The sequence below is a fragment of the Perca flavescens genome, chromosome 19 (genome assembly GCF_004354835.1).
Source record: "Perca flavescens isolate YP-PL-M2 chromosome 19, PFLA_1.0, whole genome shotgun sequence".
NCBI classification, from domain to species: Eukaryota; Metazoa; Chordata; class Actinopteri; order Perciformes; family Percidae; genus Perca; species Perca flavescens.
In genome coordinates, this window is record NC_041349.1 from 10,589,303 (window position 1) to 10,608,894 (window position 19,592).

The following is a 19,592-nucleotide window of genomic DNA, read 5'->3' on the forward strand; positions in this document are numbered from 1 at the left end:
ACCGTCTGTGTTGTTTAATTCCGACAACGGCAGCTGCAAGTGAACGCACCGTCTGTGTTGTTTAATTCCGACAACGGCAGCTGCGAGTGAACGTACCGTCTGTGTTGTTTAATTCCGACAACGGCAGCTGCAAGTGAACGCACCGTCTGTGTTGTTTAATTCCGACCATATAAACATACTGTATATCTATGAATTGCGACAACGGCAGCTGCTGCGCTGCAGAGCAGACTGTTACTTCCCGCTGTAGAAGTCCTCCACAGTGAAATACAGTCACACTTTACACTGTTTAATGTTAGCTGTCAGCATTTTAACCGTGATTAATCCAGCTGCTAGCTAAAGGTAGGCTAACGTTACATGCTGTCAGGTGTAGTGTAAAGTTGAGCACCGAAATGAGGCACCGAAACTTTCGTTCTTATTTGGTCTCGTTACTATCGTTTACTGTTTCTTGCTTGTTTACAGGTTATTTTGTCTGTACGCCCTCTGGTGTTTGGGAGAGTACTGCAACGAACAACGCATTGAGCATACACTTCTCCGTGCATGCTCGTAGCACGATGTCTCACTTGAGTATACCCAACGCTTTAGAGTAAAAAAAAATAGTAAAAAGGCTAAAAAAATTTGCTTGTTAAAATGCTGAGGGGAGCTGCGTTTGCACTACGCTCGTTTCGTTCCTTGTAGCAGCGATATTCACATTCACGTGGTGCCGATTCAGGTGAGTTAGCAAGTTTGATGTGTTGCCAGCAACATCCCCGATCACTAATGACCAACGTCGGCACACTACTTTCATCTTAGCCACTTGTTTTTGTCCATTTTACCGGGAAACCGAAGTGTTCCGAAAACAAGCTGTGGCTTCTCTACATTGGCCATGACCCTAGCCAGCGAGACGCTTAGCTGGGATAAGCGCACTCTGTGCAAAGTGTGTGTAAAAGCGCTCAATGTGCAGGACGGAGAATAAACAAACTTCTGGTACGCCACTTAATATGTTCGTGTGTACCGTTACACTAATTCACACACATTGCATCAGTCGTCACTCGTCAGACAGTCCGTGAATAACTCAGGTCTTTCTGTTTGTTTTATATATAGTTTTTAAACCAAGTCGGAGAAAAGCAACCCAATGTCAACCTGCGGCGAACAATCGTATTACCGGCTATCGGACTGGTTAGTCTAGCTGTGGCGGCGTGCGAGCCCCATAATGTTACAATAAATCCTGCGCTACCGCGGTCACAAAAAAGCTTTGAATATTCGCTGTCGATGTGCAGACACGTAACCAGAGTTTACTCCGGTTAATGCATGAATACCCCCGTTGCTGAAGGAGTTATCTATCTGCTAGCCGGGATATGAGAACTCAGATTTAAGACGGTGTATATGGGGTTTACGTGGCGTTTGAGAAACCGGGGTTATTTCGTTTTAAGTGTGATTCATGGTTCTGCGGATGCTCCACGCAGAGCTTTCTCCGTAGCCAACGTAAGACGCCTGAAGTTTGTACTGGTGTGTGCTTCAATCTCTTTAAGAGAATAGCAGAGCCGGTGTGTGTGTGTGCACGTCAGACTACGGCGTAGCTTCGTGTCTCCACGTACCTACGTACGTAGCCACGATGTAGTTTTCACACAGCAGCATAAATAAATCACGCACAAATAGTTTGCTGAAGCACAGAAGGGAGGAGGAGGAGGAGGAGGAGGAGGAGGAGGAGGAGGAGGAGGAGGAGGAGGAGGAGGGAGCTAGTCAGTCTCGTTTTGTTTGAAAATACTTTGAACGTCAACAAGAATAACGTCACCCAACATCGCTTAGCGCACCTTTAATTAGCCTGAGGTAAACGATAGCTATCTGTAAACAAAAGGTGTGTGTGTGTGTGTGTGTGTGTGTGTGTGTGTGTGTGTGTGTGTGTGTGTGTGTGTGTGTGTGTGTGTGTGTGTGTGTGTGTGTGTGTGTGTGTGTGTGTGTGTGTGTGTGTGCGCGTGCGTGCACCTTCACCAAATTGAAGACTGAAAAACAGAACTATTTTGGTACAAACATTTACTCGCCACATAGATATATTGTATTAATTATATATTCTTTAAATTTAATATTCAGTGTTGAATAAATAATTGTTAAATGTAGTACAGAGTCTGTAGTCTATCGCACAAACACTCGAGGAATGCTGCCAACATTTGACAGCCAGTACGAGTTGCCTGGGGGAACATACGTGTCACAAACGGCAATTCCACAACTGCACAACAGCGCAAAAGACGACACACTGAAGGAGATCAAAGACATATTGTGGATATTTAAAATGTCTTCCAGTTCCAGTGTTAAATAATCTTTAGAAATAAAAGTGTATCGATCTTTGAAAAGGTGTATCTGCATTATTATCATTATATTAGATGAAAATGGTCTTGGAACGACAATATTATCGTTAATCGCAATCATTTCGGGGACAATTTATCGTCCAGCAAAATTTGTTATTGTGACAGGCCTATGTAAACGGCATATTCTGTTTTGGATATTCCACTTAAAGCCTTTTTCCGAATATAGCATTTTCCGATTAAGGGGATGTTCCGGTATTATTCTGGTTTTAGAAGTGTTCCTTAGACACGTATACAGTGCATTCGGAAAATGTGTGTCTCAATCATGGTTTTTACCGCAATTTGTGACAGTTTACGGCCTCTTGAATTAAACTTAAAAAGCAGCGCTTGAAAAAAAAATGAGTTTCTTTTTAAAGTGTAATTTTCTTTTGATATTTTCTTCTGAGTGTCTTTCGCGATGTGGTTATTGCGCCAGTTGATATTGTGATGACAATTTAATAAAAAAATAAATAAATAATAACAAACCTACAACAAAGAAATCCACCTGCCAGGTTTGTTAATTCATCAACTAATGCTCATACTTTAGGAAAGAGGCTTAAACTGTTAACTATTGACACAGATCTGGGAGCACGTGTTGCTCTGTCAGCTGCTGCTGTTGTTGTTGTTGTTGTTGTTGTGGTTGTGGTGATGAAACTCAAGCATGTGATCGTGACAAGCTGAGGTCACCCGAGTGTTCATCAGAGAGGTTTTAAATATGTGCTTTTCATCTGATAAGAGCTGTGATTCTTTTCAACGTGCGGGGAGTTTTGATGCCTGTCACCGGAAGCGTTTTGAGGCCCAACTTTAACTCGTACGCAGGAAGGCGACTATGTTTTGTGTGCAGCGTTTCAGCGCTGTGGTTCTGGATTTATTTTCTCTGGCATCTGAAGTTTGTTGTTTCCACAGCGTTGGTCTTCAACCTCTCCCATAGCTTTGGGGAAATGCTGCCCAATCACAACTTCTTCTCAAGGCAAGTTGCTCCTCTCCGTTTTTTTTGTGTATTTTATGAAACAAGAGTGAAGATATTCTCCGTTTCAAAAGAAGAGGAAAGATGTTGGAACTAGTTTGATGTTTAGATGAAGTTGCAGGTGATAAAGTTATTTTTAGGCAATCCAATGTTTCCTTCAAAAGGCTTTGAGACGTGCCCACCGGCTGTGGTTTAGGTGGTCGAGCGGTCGCCAACCAATCGGAAGGTTGGTGGTTCGATTCCTGGCCCTGCAGTCCTATGTCCTTGGACAAGACACTGAACCACAAATTGCTCCCGATGCTGTGCCGTCGGTGTTTACGGGTGTGTGAATTTTCATCTGATAAGCGGGAATTAAGGATGTAACGGTAAACCACGATAACAATTACCGTTTTCATTTAAGATGATATTATTATCACGTGTGTGGAAAACCGCATGTTTAATCCTTCCCAGCTTCATCAGAGTGTCCTGAAGTTGCCACGCAGGCGCACTGCGTAGCCTACAACGTGCGTTTCTTGAAGCTGGAATCATGGCGGAAGGAGGAGATGACAGCGCTCAGCACATTTGATGTTAAAAGTTGCACTTTTGATAAGGTTTTGCCTATATTTTTGTAATATAATAAACACAGTTACACTTTGTGAAACTATTTCAGCTTGCGTAGGCCTATCAGTGCTTTCTGAACATATTGAACACACTTTTAAAAATAACGCGATAATACCGAAAACCGCAATAATTTTGGTCACTATAACCGTGAGGTTAAATTGTCATACCGTTACAGCCTCGGCCACAGTCTATGAATGTTCAGTACAGGCCAAAAGTTTGGACACACCTTCTCATTCAATGTGTTCCTTTATTTTCATGACTATTTACTTTGTAGATTCTCACTGAAGGCATCAAAACTATGAATGAACACATATGGAATTATGTACTTAACAAAAAAGTGTGAAATAACTGAAAACATGTCTTATATTTTAGACTATTCAAAGTAGCCACCCTTTGCTTTTTTTGATAACTCTGCAAACCCTTGGTGTTATCTCAATGAGCTTCATGAGATAGTCACCTGAAATGGTTTTACCTTCACAGGTGTGCTTTGTCAGGGTTAATTAGTGGAATTCTTTCCCTTATTAATAAAAAAGCAAAGGGTGGCTACTTTGAGGAATCTAAAATATAAGACATGTTTTCAGTTATTTCACACTTTTTTGTTAAGTACATGTGTTCATTCATAGTTATGAAGCCTTCAGTGAGAATCTACAATGTAAATAGTCATGAAAATAAAAAGGAAACGCATTGAATGAGAAGTTGTTGAGAACTTTTGGCCTGTACTGTATGTGAATGGTTCCTGTACAACGTTACAGCGCTTTGAATAGTCTTTGAGACTAGAAAAATGCTATACAAATACAGCCCATTTACATTTCTATAAACTGACCCACTTTATTTCTACACTGCATCTTTTGGATTATTATCGCTCTGAAAATATTGAGTATTATACTTCATACTGTGAACTTTTGTACATTCCCATGTCCATATTGTGCACATGCCTGCACATAACTCTACGGTGTTTTCTCTTGCTTCGTGGAAGACTTAGGTGCGCGTATTTGGCGGTGGGAGGGGGGGTTTAGGCGTCTTTCCTCAAGAAAATGTTTTTAAAAAAAAAATGCATGTTGTGTCTATTGGTGGGATTTTAGTCTCTGGGTTTTTGCATCTCTTTGTAATCGTGTTGTGTCTCTCTGTGGTAATTTGGCGTCTCTTTTGTAATCGGTTTGTGTCTCTTTGTGGTAGTAGTTTTGCGTTTGTTTGTCACATCATTTTGGGCCATTACTATCACAAAAACCATATCTGAAACCTTAGAAAGCTATAGCAGATAATAAATACATAACACTCAAAAAGCTTAAAGACAAAACTTAAAGCTTAAGAAGTCCAACTCCAATCATTAGATCTGAGAAGACTCTTTTAGTTTCATTCATTCGGGTTAGGTGCTGCCCAAAACGTCTCAGGGTGCTGCACCTAAACCTTATAATGGAGCTCTTTCATCAATTTTATTTATGACTTTTGCAGTACTTGCTTTTTATCTTCTCCTAATATCTTTGCACCAACATACCAAGGTTAATCCCTTGTAGGTTTTTTACCGACTTGAATTTTCCCTTTTAGGAATAATAATAGAAGTATATTTTAAATTGTCATGGCTAACTTGTTAGCTTGAATTTCTCCTTGGGGATCAATAAAGTATCTATCTATCTATCTATCTATCTATCTATCTATTGCTCATTTACACAAACATTAGCATTCATTAGGGTTAGGGTTAGGTAATGGTAGGTAAGGTAAAGTAGTGTTTTGAGCCAAAACAACTAGTGGATTTATCGATAAGTTGATCAACAGTTCAAGTTATGTCTTTAAGCAAAAATGCTGCTTTTCTCAGTTGGATGTGAGAATAAACTCAGTATCTTTAGGTGATGCAATGTTGGCCAGAAAAATCAAGCAGTTTGATGATCTTGCCTCTGGATTTACGAAATTGTGATGGCCAATTTTTACTGTTCTCGGTCATTTTGCAGATCAATCAATAATGAAAACAATCCTTAGTTGCAGCCCTGGTCGTTTACACGTCAGCCTCACAAATATAAATCCAATATTGTCTCTCTTTTAGCTCTTTAGCAGCTGAAGTTTCCTTGAGCTAAAACATTAATCCCTTCTAGCTCAAATCACAGACTTGTAACTTTTAGAAACCCAACGGATGACGAGCGCAGAGGAAAATTTGCCTCGTGTGCATTTACAAGTTTCAACGCAGCTCCGGCACACAGCTGAGCCAGCCTGCCGCAGCAGGGCAAACATCTGGAAGTCTTAAAAACGCCTGATGACTCCAGCAGAATCCCACAGCAGCCAATCGCAGCCTCACTTCCTGAGTGCTCTCTTCCAATCAGGACACTGGCCAGAACAGATGGGCGGCCCAGTTAGAGTTTTAGAGCCAGAGAGAGAGTGAGTTTCGGGGAAGAGAAGAAGAAGACCAAAAACTGAGACTTCTTGCGCTTTTGAATAACAGAATAGGAAGAACGAAGTCTTTTTTTATTTAATTTTGCACGTCAACATCTTGACGCTACAGGAAAGTCAAGCTGACCTGGTTATGAGTTTGGGGTGTGAAGAGAAGCAGAGGAAAGGAAGGTAGGAAACGGTTAAATGCACACTTGCAGAAAAAGACAGTCCTGCTCCACCTCAGAGAGAAAGAAACAATTTAGCCTTTTCCTTCTTTTCTTTTTCCCTTCTTTTTGAGGTTCAGATGAGGACACATACATTTACTTCTTCTTTATTATTGCTCATCATGGACCTTTTTATCCCAGCAGACATGTTGACTTGTCATAGTAGGAAAAGCACAGCTGAAATAAATAACCTTAATGATGGCTCAGTTCCATCAAGTGTCCCAGTAAGCCTTTTCAGTGATATTTGATTTTCTCCATATGGCCCAGCCCTACTGTTGCCTAATCAATCATTTGGACATTTTTGGTAATTGGCGACAATGCAATGCTTGAGTTTCGGGACCATGAACAGTACTTTTTTATTCATTTTTTATATATATATATATATATATATATATATATTTTTTTTTTTTAATACTTTGGTTGGTCGTATAACCCTTCCTTTTTCTTTTTTTTTTCATTTAACAAAATATGCAAAATTCCTGTTTGGATTAGTGTAGTCTCGCATTGCCAGACCTTCCTCCACAGCGCTGCAGGGGAGGGTCTGGCTAGTCCACGCAGAATTCTGGGATGGGAGAAAAACGTGCTCTGGTTAAAAGAAGTAAACAAGTCGAGAAATCTTACTTTTAATGCCCACTTTTGATTCTTGCCGCCTTTTGTTTGATACTCATATCTAAATATACAGGCCTTTTAATCACAATCTCTCTCTCTCTCTCTCTCTTTCTCTTCACAGGTCGTTCTAACAGACGTAAGCCAGAGCACCGTCTCAGGTAAGAGGTCTTGCTCTTCTTTGTCTCGCTGGGCGGTTTGCCAAGATGGCTAACTGTTACCAGGAGATGTGCATTTAATGTGACACACATGGAGACAGATAGTTTTGGCAAAGGGCTGTTGAAATCCCGGACATTCAGAAACCTCTTTCAGCTAGTTTTGTTGAAGAATAAATCAGTTAATCAGTGCTTCTGATAGTCTTCAGACCTGCTGGGAAAGCTGTAAAAAAACTAAAAAGCACTTAAACAAATCTGCAGCAAACATTTTCTGCAGTTTAACTCCAGTTTTGGGACTATTTACTCCAGTGTTCTCGCACACTTGCAGGAACTACTTTTCTACCCTTTGGTCTGCGGGTCTGACACACTCCTGAAAGTATTTGGACTGTTGGCATGGAAACTAGGGGTGTGTGTGTGTGTGTGTGTGTGTGTGTGTGTGTGTGTGTGTGTGTGTGTGTGTGTGTGTGTGTGTGTGTGTGTGTGTGTGTGTGTGTGTGTGTGTGTGTGTGTGTGTGTGTGTGTGTGTGTGTGTGTGTGTGTGTGTGTGTGTGTGTGTGTGTGTGTTTTAAGAGAAACAAACCTGATAATAAGAAGGTTGTGGAACATTGAAACCCCCTAAGGCACGAATACACAGCAGACTGTTCACATTAGTCTGCATGAAGGAGAATGGACCAAAGTTAGAGAAATATTTTAGGGCCTTAGTTTGTGTTGCTTAAGTGAATATTCAGCTATTGTGTGTTTTGCAGACACAGGACTTTCCCCCATTCATTTCCACTGTGTTTGGACAGGTTTTATGATATTTTCTTAAGCTCTTCATCTTCACTGGAACACATTTTAAAACTGAGCTGTTGCCAAAGTCAGCTGTGACAAATGGCCAAGTGAAGGAAAGACCAATTAGGCCAAACTAATAACTTCAATGAAAACGTGTAACTTAACACTTCCTGCAGCTGCTTCACATTAAAAGCCGTAGTCCGCTGTCTTTTCCTGAAATGCTTTCATGCTAGGAAGCAGCTACAGGAAGTGTAGAATTTGCTTTAACAGCGCAATAAAATCACGGTAGGTCTGTTTTCCTGTGATGCCCATGGGCCGAAACTCTGATCCGATAAATGTGCCCTCTTCTCTCATAAAGGTGTCCTGTCAGCAGCAGTCTTACTCTCCAAAACACATTTCCTTGAGTTCTAACACGTATGTAGAATGCATTTCCTTCCGGATAAAACATTTGTAAAACCGATTTCTAAAAACATTTAAAAACCGTGCATTGTTGAGGTTTATGATTGCTTGAGAGCAGTCTCCTTCACTACCTTTGTCGGCGTATTGCTACGTTTTCTTTGTCACGTTATCGCCACCAGCTGTCGATCAGCATGTCATTCACACTGCATGTCTGTATAAAGTTCCCGTTGGGTGAAGTAGAGCTTCCTATTTGGGGGGTGGCAGCAGCTCAGTCAGTAGGGAGTTGGGAACCGGAGGGTTGTTGGTTCAAGTCCCCATACGGACCAAAGTATGGTGGTGGACTGGTAGCTGGAGAGGTGCCAGGGCACCTTACGTGTATCAGGGCACGCCCTTATACTCTGCTTCTGACTGGCTAATAGTCCTTACCTAGGTACTGTCAGGGTACACCCTCATACTCTGCTTCTGACTGGCTAATAGTCGGTACTGTCAGGGTACACCCTCATACTCTGCTTCTGACTGGCTAGTAGTCCTTACCTAGGTACTGTCAGGGTACACCCTCATAATCTGCTTCTGACTGGCTAGTAGTCCTTACCTAGGTACTGTCAGGGTACACCCTCATACTCTGCTTCTGACTGGCTAGTAGTCCTTACCTAGGTACTGTCAGGGTACACCCTCATACTCTGCTTCTGACTGGCTAGTAGTCCTTACCTAGGTACTGTCAGGGTACACCCTCATACTCTGCTTCTGACTGGCTAGTAGTACTTACCTAGGTACTGTCAGGGTACACCCTCATACTCTGCTTCTGACTGGCTAGTAGTACTTACCTAGTTACTGTCAGGGTACACCCTCATACTCTGAGCATGTGCGACTCCCAACAAAGATGGAACAGAAGTGAGATGTCTCACTCTGTAGCTAAAACAGAGAGCTCAACAGAGCTCTCTGTTTGAAAAGAGGAGCTGCGGCAATGTGCAGTTCAACAAAAATATGGTGTTTTCTAAAAATAAAACCACAAACATACTCTGGTACAACCTCTAAATACAACTATGAACCTGAAAATGAGCATAATATGAGCACTTTAACTTTGCAAGTTAGACAGTGTGCAATTAACATATCACTGACACATTTCGACTATAGGTGTTCCTCAGAGTCTGAATAGTGGTTAAAAGCAAGACCCTTATACACAAGAGAATTAAATAAGTGAGCAGGCATAACCAAAGAGACAGAGAGCGAGGCTTAGTAACTCCAACAATGTACAGTTAATTATTAGAGAAACTGGAATTCAGATAAAAACAGGGACCCATTCATAAAAGAAAACGCTCTATAGTGGTTCAAATACTCCACAGGGTATCTTACAGTCCTGTTTTTTTATATTCTGCACACAATTACTTGTGTCACCTTTTTAATGTGCAACTAAAGTATAAATACCTGCGAGGAATGATTGTCCAAAAGTGTGTGCGCCATTATTTGAATGATGCCAACAAGACTCACTTTTCTTGCAGCCTTTTGTAGTTTTGATTTACGTCATTTTCTGCCTGAACTGCCGGACCATCAGTCACACAAACACCCCAAACATGACGTAATGGGGAAAGAGGAAAAGGCTCCAACGTTTGCCAAATGCAGAAAAACGACATCAGCAAAGAGGGACCGTGTTCACAGAGCAGAGGTTAACCAACTCTAGCTTCCCAAAAGAACAAACTACAGCTACAAAAAAATTACCATTGAGTTGAATCAACACCTCTTAAAGTCAAGTCTAAATCTGAGTTTTTTTTTTTTCTTCTGCCCAACCCTTTTTCAGGGGGCAAGGAGAAATAGAAAGAGGAGGATAAAACAAAGTTGTTTTTCCATTACTGTTTAAAGTAAAGCAGTGAGCTTTGAGTGTGTGTGTGTTTGGGCAGTGTCAGGGGTGAGTCATGTGTGTCTGTTCATAGTTAGCAGCTCTGTGGCAGAAAGAGAGAGAGAGAGAGAGAGAGAGAGAGAAGAGAGGGACGGTCAGAGACAAAGAAAAAGCCAGAGGGAGATACAGAAAGCATAAGACGTCCGACCTTCTGTCACCTGGGTGAGTCTGTTGATTCCTAACCTGCCTAGCAACGACTACTTAACTACTAATTCAATGCATCTTGTACACTGTACGAGTGTTGCAGCATTGGCTGGGTATCGGTAAAAGAAATTTCGACAGCGATACCAATTAAAACATTACTCTGCCTCTGTTTGTAACGTGGAGTTTTTCACGTGTCTCAACGACGCATAACGTTAGACAGCCAATCGCAGACATTATTAGATCTTGTTAGAAGCACGCTGCGTGAAAATTGGGTATTAAATTGAGGCATTTTTCGATACTCAGTACCCGGCCCTAGTTGCAGCAGCTGTAGGAATAGAAACCTCTAGAAGTTTGTTGATGATTCTGTTATTGTTGACACACTATTGTGTGACAAGTCTTTCCTCCATCTAAATGGGATCATTGATTACAAAAGGTCACCACCAAGCCCACTGCCAGCTGTTATAAAAGGTGGTGATGTTGACCTAGTGCAGTGGTGCTCAAGCTTTTTTCAATAATGTTCCACCTTTGAACAGTTTGTTTAAGCCATGTACCCCCTGACCAGCATGAATAATCTTTGGTAGAAAAAATAAGTCTCTATAAAGAGGAAGTATACAGCGATGTCAGCGATAGATTTACTAAACAACAGCCTTGGACCTGGGAATCAGTTAAATGCTGATGAGAAAAGGCGAAAAAACTTGGAAAAAGATGGTAGATAGAAGGAAGTAAGGCAAGAATAGGTCGAAAATAATAATGCAGACTTTGAAAAATGAGACCCAAACCTCAAAAAAGCAATACAAACTTTGAAAAAAGTGACAAAAACGCATTTCCATGTGAAAAACCAACCTTAAGTCCCCTTCCAGATGACCGAATATGTTTTGAAGCGAGCAGGTAGAGCCTAAACTTTACACATTGAGCCTTTTGTCCTCAAACTGACTGATGACTGATGCACTCATCATTTTCTTTTTATATATTACTATGTATTTATTTGTGTTGTTGATGATGTACTGTACTGTATGTGGTGGGATATGCTGCTCTTCGTGTCATTTAATTTCCCGCTGTGGATGAATAAAGTGAAATGAACTGCAACCGCCCTTCTGCACTGGTAACGGTCTGTCTGAATGTGAAGCAAAGCGGAGCCCAAAGAGGAAGAAAGCATGTTGGAAGATGTTACCCAGACTGGGCCAACGAAACACTGAACTTTGAGTTTAAAAACTGACGACTGGGTGGGACGAAGAGAAGAAGAGAGGGAGGAGGAGGAGGAGGAGGTGGCAACAGCAGCGGTGAAATAATGTGACTCACATTTCTCTCTCTCTCTCTTCTCTCTGTAGCCAGGGTCCTCTCTCGTCCATCAGAGCAGCCATCAAGAGAAGTGAGTATTCAACCTCGAGCTCTTTATAAAGTCCTTCTTCTTCTTCTTCTTCTTCTTCTTCTTCTTCTTCTTCTTCTTCTTCTTCTTCTTCATCCTCGCATGTTTTATGTCTGTGCAAAGTGCAGGTCAGGGCTGGGTATCGTTACATTTCGGTACCGATACCGTGCATTCGATACCGGATCCTAAATGATACTTTTTTCGATACCAATTTTATGAAATAAAAATACATTTACAACATTACACACTAGGGTACAAATCTTTTTATTTATTTTTCAGCTCCTACTACCAGAAGAAGTTGTGCGTTCCCCTTCAGTTCATTCCTTTAAGAATAGGTTGGATGCATTTTGCCTGTCAAACAGGTGTAATGTATAATTATGAAGCTTGTCAGTAATTTATGTAACTTATTTATCGATTGTTAGAACATTTCAATCATGAATTATGTTTTTTATGAAAACATGTTAAAATGTGAATATATTTTTGAGTCTGGAATAGAGGATTTTATATCCTGTACCAGAAATCTTTTCAATAAATTTCAATACATTTTTCAATAAAAATGACTACGTGAGCCCCGTCTCCGCATTACGTAGAGTTTATCTTGATAATAATGTTACGCAGCCAATCACAGACCTTATTAGATCGCGGTAGTAGCACGCTGCGTGCTTATTGGCTAATTATTTTACAAAAACCTGTTAAAATGTGAAGAAATAAAATAAAATGCTTGAGTCTGGAATAGAAGATTTTATATCCTGTACCAGAATTATTTTTCAATAGATTTTTCAATAAAAATTACTAGGTGAGTCCCGTCTCTGCGTACCAATTTTATAAAACAAAAAAGAAATTAAAACATTACACTGCCTCTTTTTGTAACAGAGTTTTTCATGTGTGTCTCAACGACGCGTAACGTTGGACAGCCAATCACAGACATTATTAGATCTCGGTAGAAGCACGCTGCGTGCTTATTGGCTCACTGACGCTGATGAGATTTAGTCCTTTAGGTATTGAAACTGGGTATTAAATGACGAGACATTTTTTATACTCAATACTTTCGAGGCAATACGGTCAGGGTCTAAAAAGTATTGAGATGGGTACCCTTCCCTAGATACAGATACGCCCGATAGTGTAAACAACAGCCATGCAGCCTGAAACCACTGGCGCATAAAAAGAAATCAATCCAACTTTGTATTAAAGATTAACACATTCCTGAGTGTGCACGTGTGAACCGCTGAGTCTAAACCGTAAGAGCAGAAAACAAAGGAAGGTTATTTGTGCAGCAGAGCTTTGAGGAAGTCTGAATTCCAATCGAGTTGTGGATTGAAAGATTGGGGATTTAAAAAAATGGAAAATATGCATTTTTGACCTTTTCCTTTTTAATTGGGTAATAAAAGCCAGCATGGCAACAAAGCTGGAAACTCCCAGGACGGGATTGTTCCCACAGTCTGCTGTTAACCACTTGTTTGTCCTTTTAGATTCCCCTCGTCTAGATTTCTTTTATTCTCCAGTTTGACAGTAAGTTATAACGGAAAAAGAACATAAATAAACTTCTTTTACGTAGATTTTCTTCAGGGCTTTATTACGTGGTATCGGATCGGTGCCTAAACTCTAGGGGTGGGAATCACCAGAGGTACCACGATACGATATTATCACGATACTTAGGTCACGATACGATATTATTGCGATTTTAAACATATTGCGATATTCTGCAATATATTGCAATTTATTACCTTTTTTCCAACTTCATTATTATGTCCCCAAAGGAAAACTTTGTCAACATCTGTTTGTTCATCTCACATGAATTTTATTGCTGTAAAATGTGACTGTCAAGCTGACTAACTAACCAGCACTTTAATGAATATGTTATAAATGTTGTATACACCTGGCAAACTGAACTGTTTGCATTTTTAATTAAGGTGGACTAGACTGTAATACCAACAGGTATGCACTGCTGTGCTACTACAGGTATTTTTTACAATTAAAATGAGTACAAAAAAAGCGCCGACGGAGTCACGTACCTTGGTTCCGGTGTTTTTAGCAAGTGACAAAATCCTTCATTTTCCACAACGTTGTATGGACGCAGGTCTTTGCACATGAAGTAGGCGATGGCTTGAGTTATTTTCTTAGCTCGCTCTGAATTGGGAGGTAGCTTTGTCAAGCTAAGTGTGTCCAGTGTTGGTTGGTTTTTCGGCGGAGCTGGTTTAGCATTAGCTTTACCGTCCTCGGCTAACGCTAACTCTGGATGGTGGCGCGTGAGATGAGCCCTCATGTTTGTGGTATTCCCTGAGTATTTTATTTGCATACGACACTCCTTGCAAATCCCATGTCTCATGTCCATCTCAGTTGTCCCCTCCTTGTTAAAAAATCCGAAAAAAGTCCAAACACTTGATTTAAACGCAGATGGTGCATTTCTGATTTCTTTCTCTGACGCTGCCATGTTTATTTTATCTACATCCTCCTGCACGCTGACAGTCACCCCGCTGACCTCACCAGAAAACAAACAGCGCCATCTGGTGGACTGAATAAGCAATTGATTTTATTATTATACTACCAAAAAGTTAAATTCTGATGTGCAATTTAAATAATAAAAGATCGATACTTGGCGCCTGTGTATCGATACAGTATTGCCACGAGAAATATCGCTTTTTTCCCACACCCCTAATAAACTCCAGTACTTCCTGGTACCAGCGTGTATCTTGACTGAGGTTTTAACCCTTGTGTTGTCTCCCCATCGACCATGCAACTTTGTATTTTTTTTGGTCAAAATTTCAACATTTTGTTGTTGTTTCTACACTTTCCCGACATTTTTGTCGATTTAATTCCAATTTTTTTGGTCGATTTCTTTCCAATTTTTGGGCATTTTTTTATTATTATGTTTTTGTCAATTTTTTAACAAGTCTTTTTGTCGCTTTCCCCCCCCCTCACCTTTTTCGAATTTTTTAACACCTTTGATGATGTTTTTGATGGTTTTTTAGTCAATTTTTCCAGTTTTTTTCAATGTCCTTTTGTCATAGTTCTGATATAGAAAGGGAAATTAAAATTAAAGGAGGGTTAAATAAAGCTCTGTGGTTTTGAATAGAGTTCAGCTACTGTACTGTATGTACGTAGTTCAGTGTACAATTTCTTATTTTTTACCCCTGATGTATGACAGCATGACATATGCTGCATATTCTTTAAGAATTCTGCACACGCTGCGTGATCCTTAAATTTAGGGAATTATTCATATGATTACAAATGTACACGGTGGTTGAAAATGCTTCCTGGTTTTATAGACCGATGTGTTTCAGCCGTATGACTGTCAGTTTCCATCTATTACATTGTCTATATCAGTGGTTCTCAAATGGGGATACGTGACCCCCTGGGGGTATCTTTGGAGGATTGCAGGAGGTGCGTAAGATTTTTTTCAAAATGTTTTTCAGTTACAAGGCTGTAGTTCTTCTGCTGTCTTGTTTATTTCTCAGAGTTTACCGCTTTTTTTCTAAGTTTCTGTTGCTGTTTTTGAAGTTTACGTTTTTTTACGGTTTTGTTATTTGTTTTTACCTATTCTTGTCTTTCTTCCTCACTTTTTTTCTACTGTCTTTTTTTCTTCAAAGTTTTTGTATCTTTTTTTCAAAGTATTTGTCACTGTTTGGAATTTTTTTGTCGCCCTAGTGTTGCCTTCCTTCTTTCTACTGTGTTTTTTCAAAATTTGTATTGCTTTGTTAAAGTTTGTCTCTTTTCCGACCTATTCTTGCCTTCCTTCCTTCTTTCTACTATCCTTTTTCCAAGTTTTTGTCTCCTTTTCTCATCAGCATTTAACTGATTTCCAGGTCCAAGGCTGTTGTTTAGTAAATCTATTGCTGACATCGCTGTATTCTTCCTCTTTATAGAGACTTTTTGTTTTCTACCAAAAATTATTTGCGCTGGTTAGGGGGTACATGGCTTAAAAAAAACAGTTCAACATTATTGAAAAAAGCTTGAGAACTGTTGTTGTGTCTGTGTTGTCAGCCTCCACCAGGCCAACCTCTCTCTCGGAGTCGTCCAGAGAGAGAGACAGAGAGCGAGAGAGGGACAGAGAAAGAGACAGAGACCGGAGGTAAGACCCATGTTTTACTAACAGTTTTATGATGCTGAACCAGTGTGCAGCAGTGCACGTACAGCTTCCTGATTGTTCAAATTCATTCTGCTCTCATCTTCCCTAAACAGGAAACTTTAAAAGACAATGCCAAGTTATCTTTTAAACAGTAAGATTCTTTGGAAAGGAAACCGTTTGATCTGTTGCTTAATTTTATTTGGATGCTCTTTATAAACTCAGCAAAAAAAACAAACGCCCCTTTTTCAGGACACTGTAGTTTAAAGATACTTTTGTAAAAATCAAACTAACTCTAGAGATCTTCATTGTAAAGGGTTTAAACAATGTTTTCCGTGCTTGTTCAATGAACCATGAACAATGAGCGAACGTGCACCTGTTGAACGGTCAAAAAGACAAAGACAGCTTGCAGTGGTAGGAAAGTAATGTCACAGTTATAAGAAAATTAGGGAAGTAAAGAGACCTTTCTACTGACTCTGAAAAACCCCAAAAGAAAGACGCCCAGGGTCCCTGCTAATGTGCGTGAACGAGCTTTAGGCATGGTGTAAGGAGGAGGACAGCAGATGTGGCCAGGGCGATACATTGCGATGTCCCTACTGTGAGAAGCCTAAAAGGTGAATTATACTAGCCGCATCCAAGGTGGCGTGCGCCATCTTGACGTCAAAATGACGTAATATCCTGCCGCCGTGCCAGATTATTATTTTTTTTGTGCGCACAGCTCTTTTTTTCTTTTCAGCGAGGCCTGGATGAGTTCGCCAACAACCGGATGCCAGGACTCTCAGAGTGACTGCAAGTCTCTCCTGTAAACTTACCAGGTTAAGATGAGCTCTTATATGGTGAATGAAAGGCGCGATCCGACGAAGTAGGTCATCCAATCAAATCGAAGCATTGATGTCAATGCTGCTGCCAGTTCTGCCGTTGTTTACCTTTATCTTCTTCGTCTAGTCCGTAGAAAGAGCAGCGTCGGTAGCCTTTCTTCATTAGCGCCACCTCTGTTCGGGAGAAGACTGTTACTAGTGTTGCGAACACCAGCGCAGGTATAAATTAGTAACGGCGATTCCATGACGTCACATTTGCGCGCGCCGGCTGGTCTTGTCAGGTACAGGATGGCAACAACAACCGCAACAACTGGCCAGTCTGGTGCAGTACATGAGGAGGAGCTGGACGGCAGTACTTAATGCAGCATATAGTGAGGGCTACTTCTGATTTTGACCCCCACCCTTTATTCAGGGACACATTATTCCATTTCTGTTAGTCGCATGTCTGTGGAAATTGTTCAGTTTATGTCTTAGTTGTTAAATGTTTTAATGTTCATGCAAATATTTGCACATGTTAAGTTGGCTTAAAATATAAAAGCAGTTGAAAGTGACAGGACTTTTTTTTTTTTTTTTTTTTTGAGTATATCATTTGTCAAGTCAGGAAAGATAGGATGTTTTTAGTCAACAAGTACGTTTGTGTTTACAGTAAATAAGCTTCATGTGTGGAGTTTTTACTACGTACACTATCACAGTCACACACACAGAAATAGAATGACTGTGCCAAACGCTTCAATGGCCTTTCTACACATTTTATTTCTATGGTCACACACTTGGATGGTTCTTTGATCTTAAACAGCTTAACCGTTTATTCTTTAATCATTAAATAACTTATTGCTCTGGGTTGCTTCCTTCATGTAAAGGTCACAGCTGAAGTAAGAAAACATTTAACCAGGAATGTAGAGTACCAAACATGCATTTACTTGTATTTTTAGATGGATTTGGTTCCTTACATGTGCTCCGTTCTCAAGTAGAAATGTATAGAGAAATTATAAGAACAAATAGAAATAAGAAAGGTGTTTTTAACTGAATTTAAACAGAAGTTCTCATGATTTCTCTGTTAATGACCTTCTGCTTTCGGGGACCTGTTGCTAGGCGACCGGAGATCACCATCCTGTCAGCGGAGCCGCTGGCCTCCACATCCTGGTTCCCCGGAGCTTCTGGAGGGTTCCCACCTCCCCCGCCTCCTGCTGCACAGATCTGGGGACCCACAATCCCTCCGTCCATACAGGTATCTCTCTATTTTGGACGTCAAAGGTCACCGTTAACTCACAAAATGCGTTTTGGGCCATTTCTCAAGAGTTCCTACTAGGGTTGCACAATATTGACAAAATGTGATATTGCGATAACAATATTAATTTCTATATTTTTAAACGTATGTAAAATGACAAGTATGACAGATGTTAGATGAGTCTGGACAGACATGGATGTAAGCTGCAGCTGGACTGGTTGGCGGAGGGATACGACCGCGAGGCGCTAATTCTACTTTGTCGTGTTTCTCCTCCTCAGCCTCCGCCGTCCTATGAGGAGGTGATAAAGGAGAAGACTCAGGAGCAGGTCCTCCCTCCTCCTCCTCCTCCTCCTCCTTCCTCATCACGTCCATCTACTACGATAACCATCGCCACGCAGACTGACCCGGGACCTGCCCCTGAACCCCCAAACTTCCAGGACTCTCAGGGTGAGCGGATGCTCATTTGTGTTTTCTTTTTTTCCCAATCCATATTATTTTCTTAATAATACGGCTGTCAGTTGATTTTTCAATTGCAATTAATCGCATCAGTGTCCTAGTTAATTTGGGATTAATCGGGCTCCCAGATAGTTCAGTTGGTAGAGCGGGCGCACGTATATAGAGGTTTACTCCTCGGTGCAACGGTGCAGGGTTCGACTCTGACCTGTGACCCTTTGCTGCATGTCATTTCCCCCCCTCTCTCTCCCCTTTCATGTCTTCAGCTGTCCTGTCAAAATAAAGGTCTAAAATGGCCAAAATAATCTTAAGAAAAAGGAAAAAAATTGGGATTAATTGCACATTTTTTATTTGCTCTAAATGTACTTTAACGGAGATATTTTCCCAGTTTTTAACGCTCAAGACTGCAGGTACTCCGGTGGTAACTAAGTTCACATCGACAGTACATGCAAATAACTTAAAGGTCCCATGACATGGTGCTCTTTGGATGCTTTTATATAGACCTTAGTGCTCCCCTAATACTGTATCTGAAGTCTCTTTTATATAGACCTTAGTGGTCCCCTAATACTGTATCTGAAGTCTCTTTTATATAGACCTTAGTGCTCCCCTAATACTGTATCTGAAGTCTCTTTTATATAGACCTTAGTGCTCCCCTAATACTGTATCTGAAGTCTCTTTTATATAGACCTTAGTGGTCCCCTAATACTGTATCTGAAGTCTCTTTTATATAGACCTTAGTGGTCCCCTAATACTGTATCTGAAGTCTCTTTTATATAGACCTTAGTGGTCCCCTAATACTGTATCTGAAGTCTCTTTTATATAGACCTTAGTGGTCCCCTAATACTGTATCTGTAGTCTCTTTTATATAGACCTTAGTGGTCCCCTAATACTGTATCTGAAGTCTCTTTTATATAGACCTTAGTGGTCCCCTAATACTGTATCTGAAGTCTCTTTTATATAGACCTTAGTGGTCCCCTAATACTGTATCTGAAGTCTCTTTCCCGAAATTCAACTTTGGTGCAGAACTACAGCCACTAGAGCCAGTCCCACAATGAGCTTTCCTTAGGATGTGCCATTTCTGTGTCTGAAGCTATTGAGGAGGAGAGAGAGGGGGGGGGGCAAGGTGGAGGGTGGGGGTGTGGCCTTGACCAACTGCCACTTTTCTCGTTTGAAAGCCATGATGTCTCTCTCTCATGGGTTGGCCAAATTCTCTGGGCGGGCAAAG

General features: G+C 40.7%; 1 protein-coding gene across 1 annotated transcript in view; it reads left to right on the forward strand.

Annotated features, from left to right (window-relative positions):
* The window catches only part of LOC114546013 (SH3 domain-containing protein 19), a 39,218-nt gene that overhangs the window by 6,799 nt on the left and 12,827 nt on the right, over positions 1-19,592 (forward strand). The window contains exons 2-6 of the mRNA XM_028564649.1: positions 7,201-7,237; positions 11,768-11,808; positions 15,787-15,874; positions 17,779-17,914; positions 18,193-18,361. Of these exons, the coding sequence (XP_028420450.1) occupies positions 7,201-7,237; positions 11,768-11,808; positions 15,787-15,874; positions 17,779-17,914; positions 18,193-18,361 (471 nt within the window). The remainder of the gene's footprint in view (positions 1-7,200; positions 7,238-11,767; positions 11,809-15,786; positions 15,875-17,778; positions 17,915-18,192; positions 18,362-19,592) is intronic.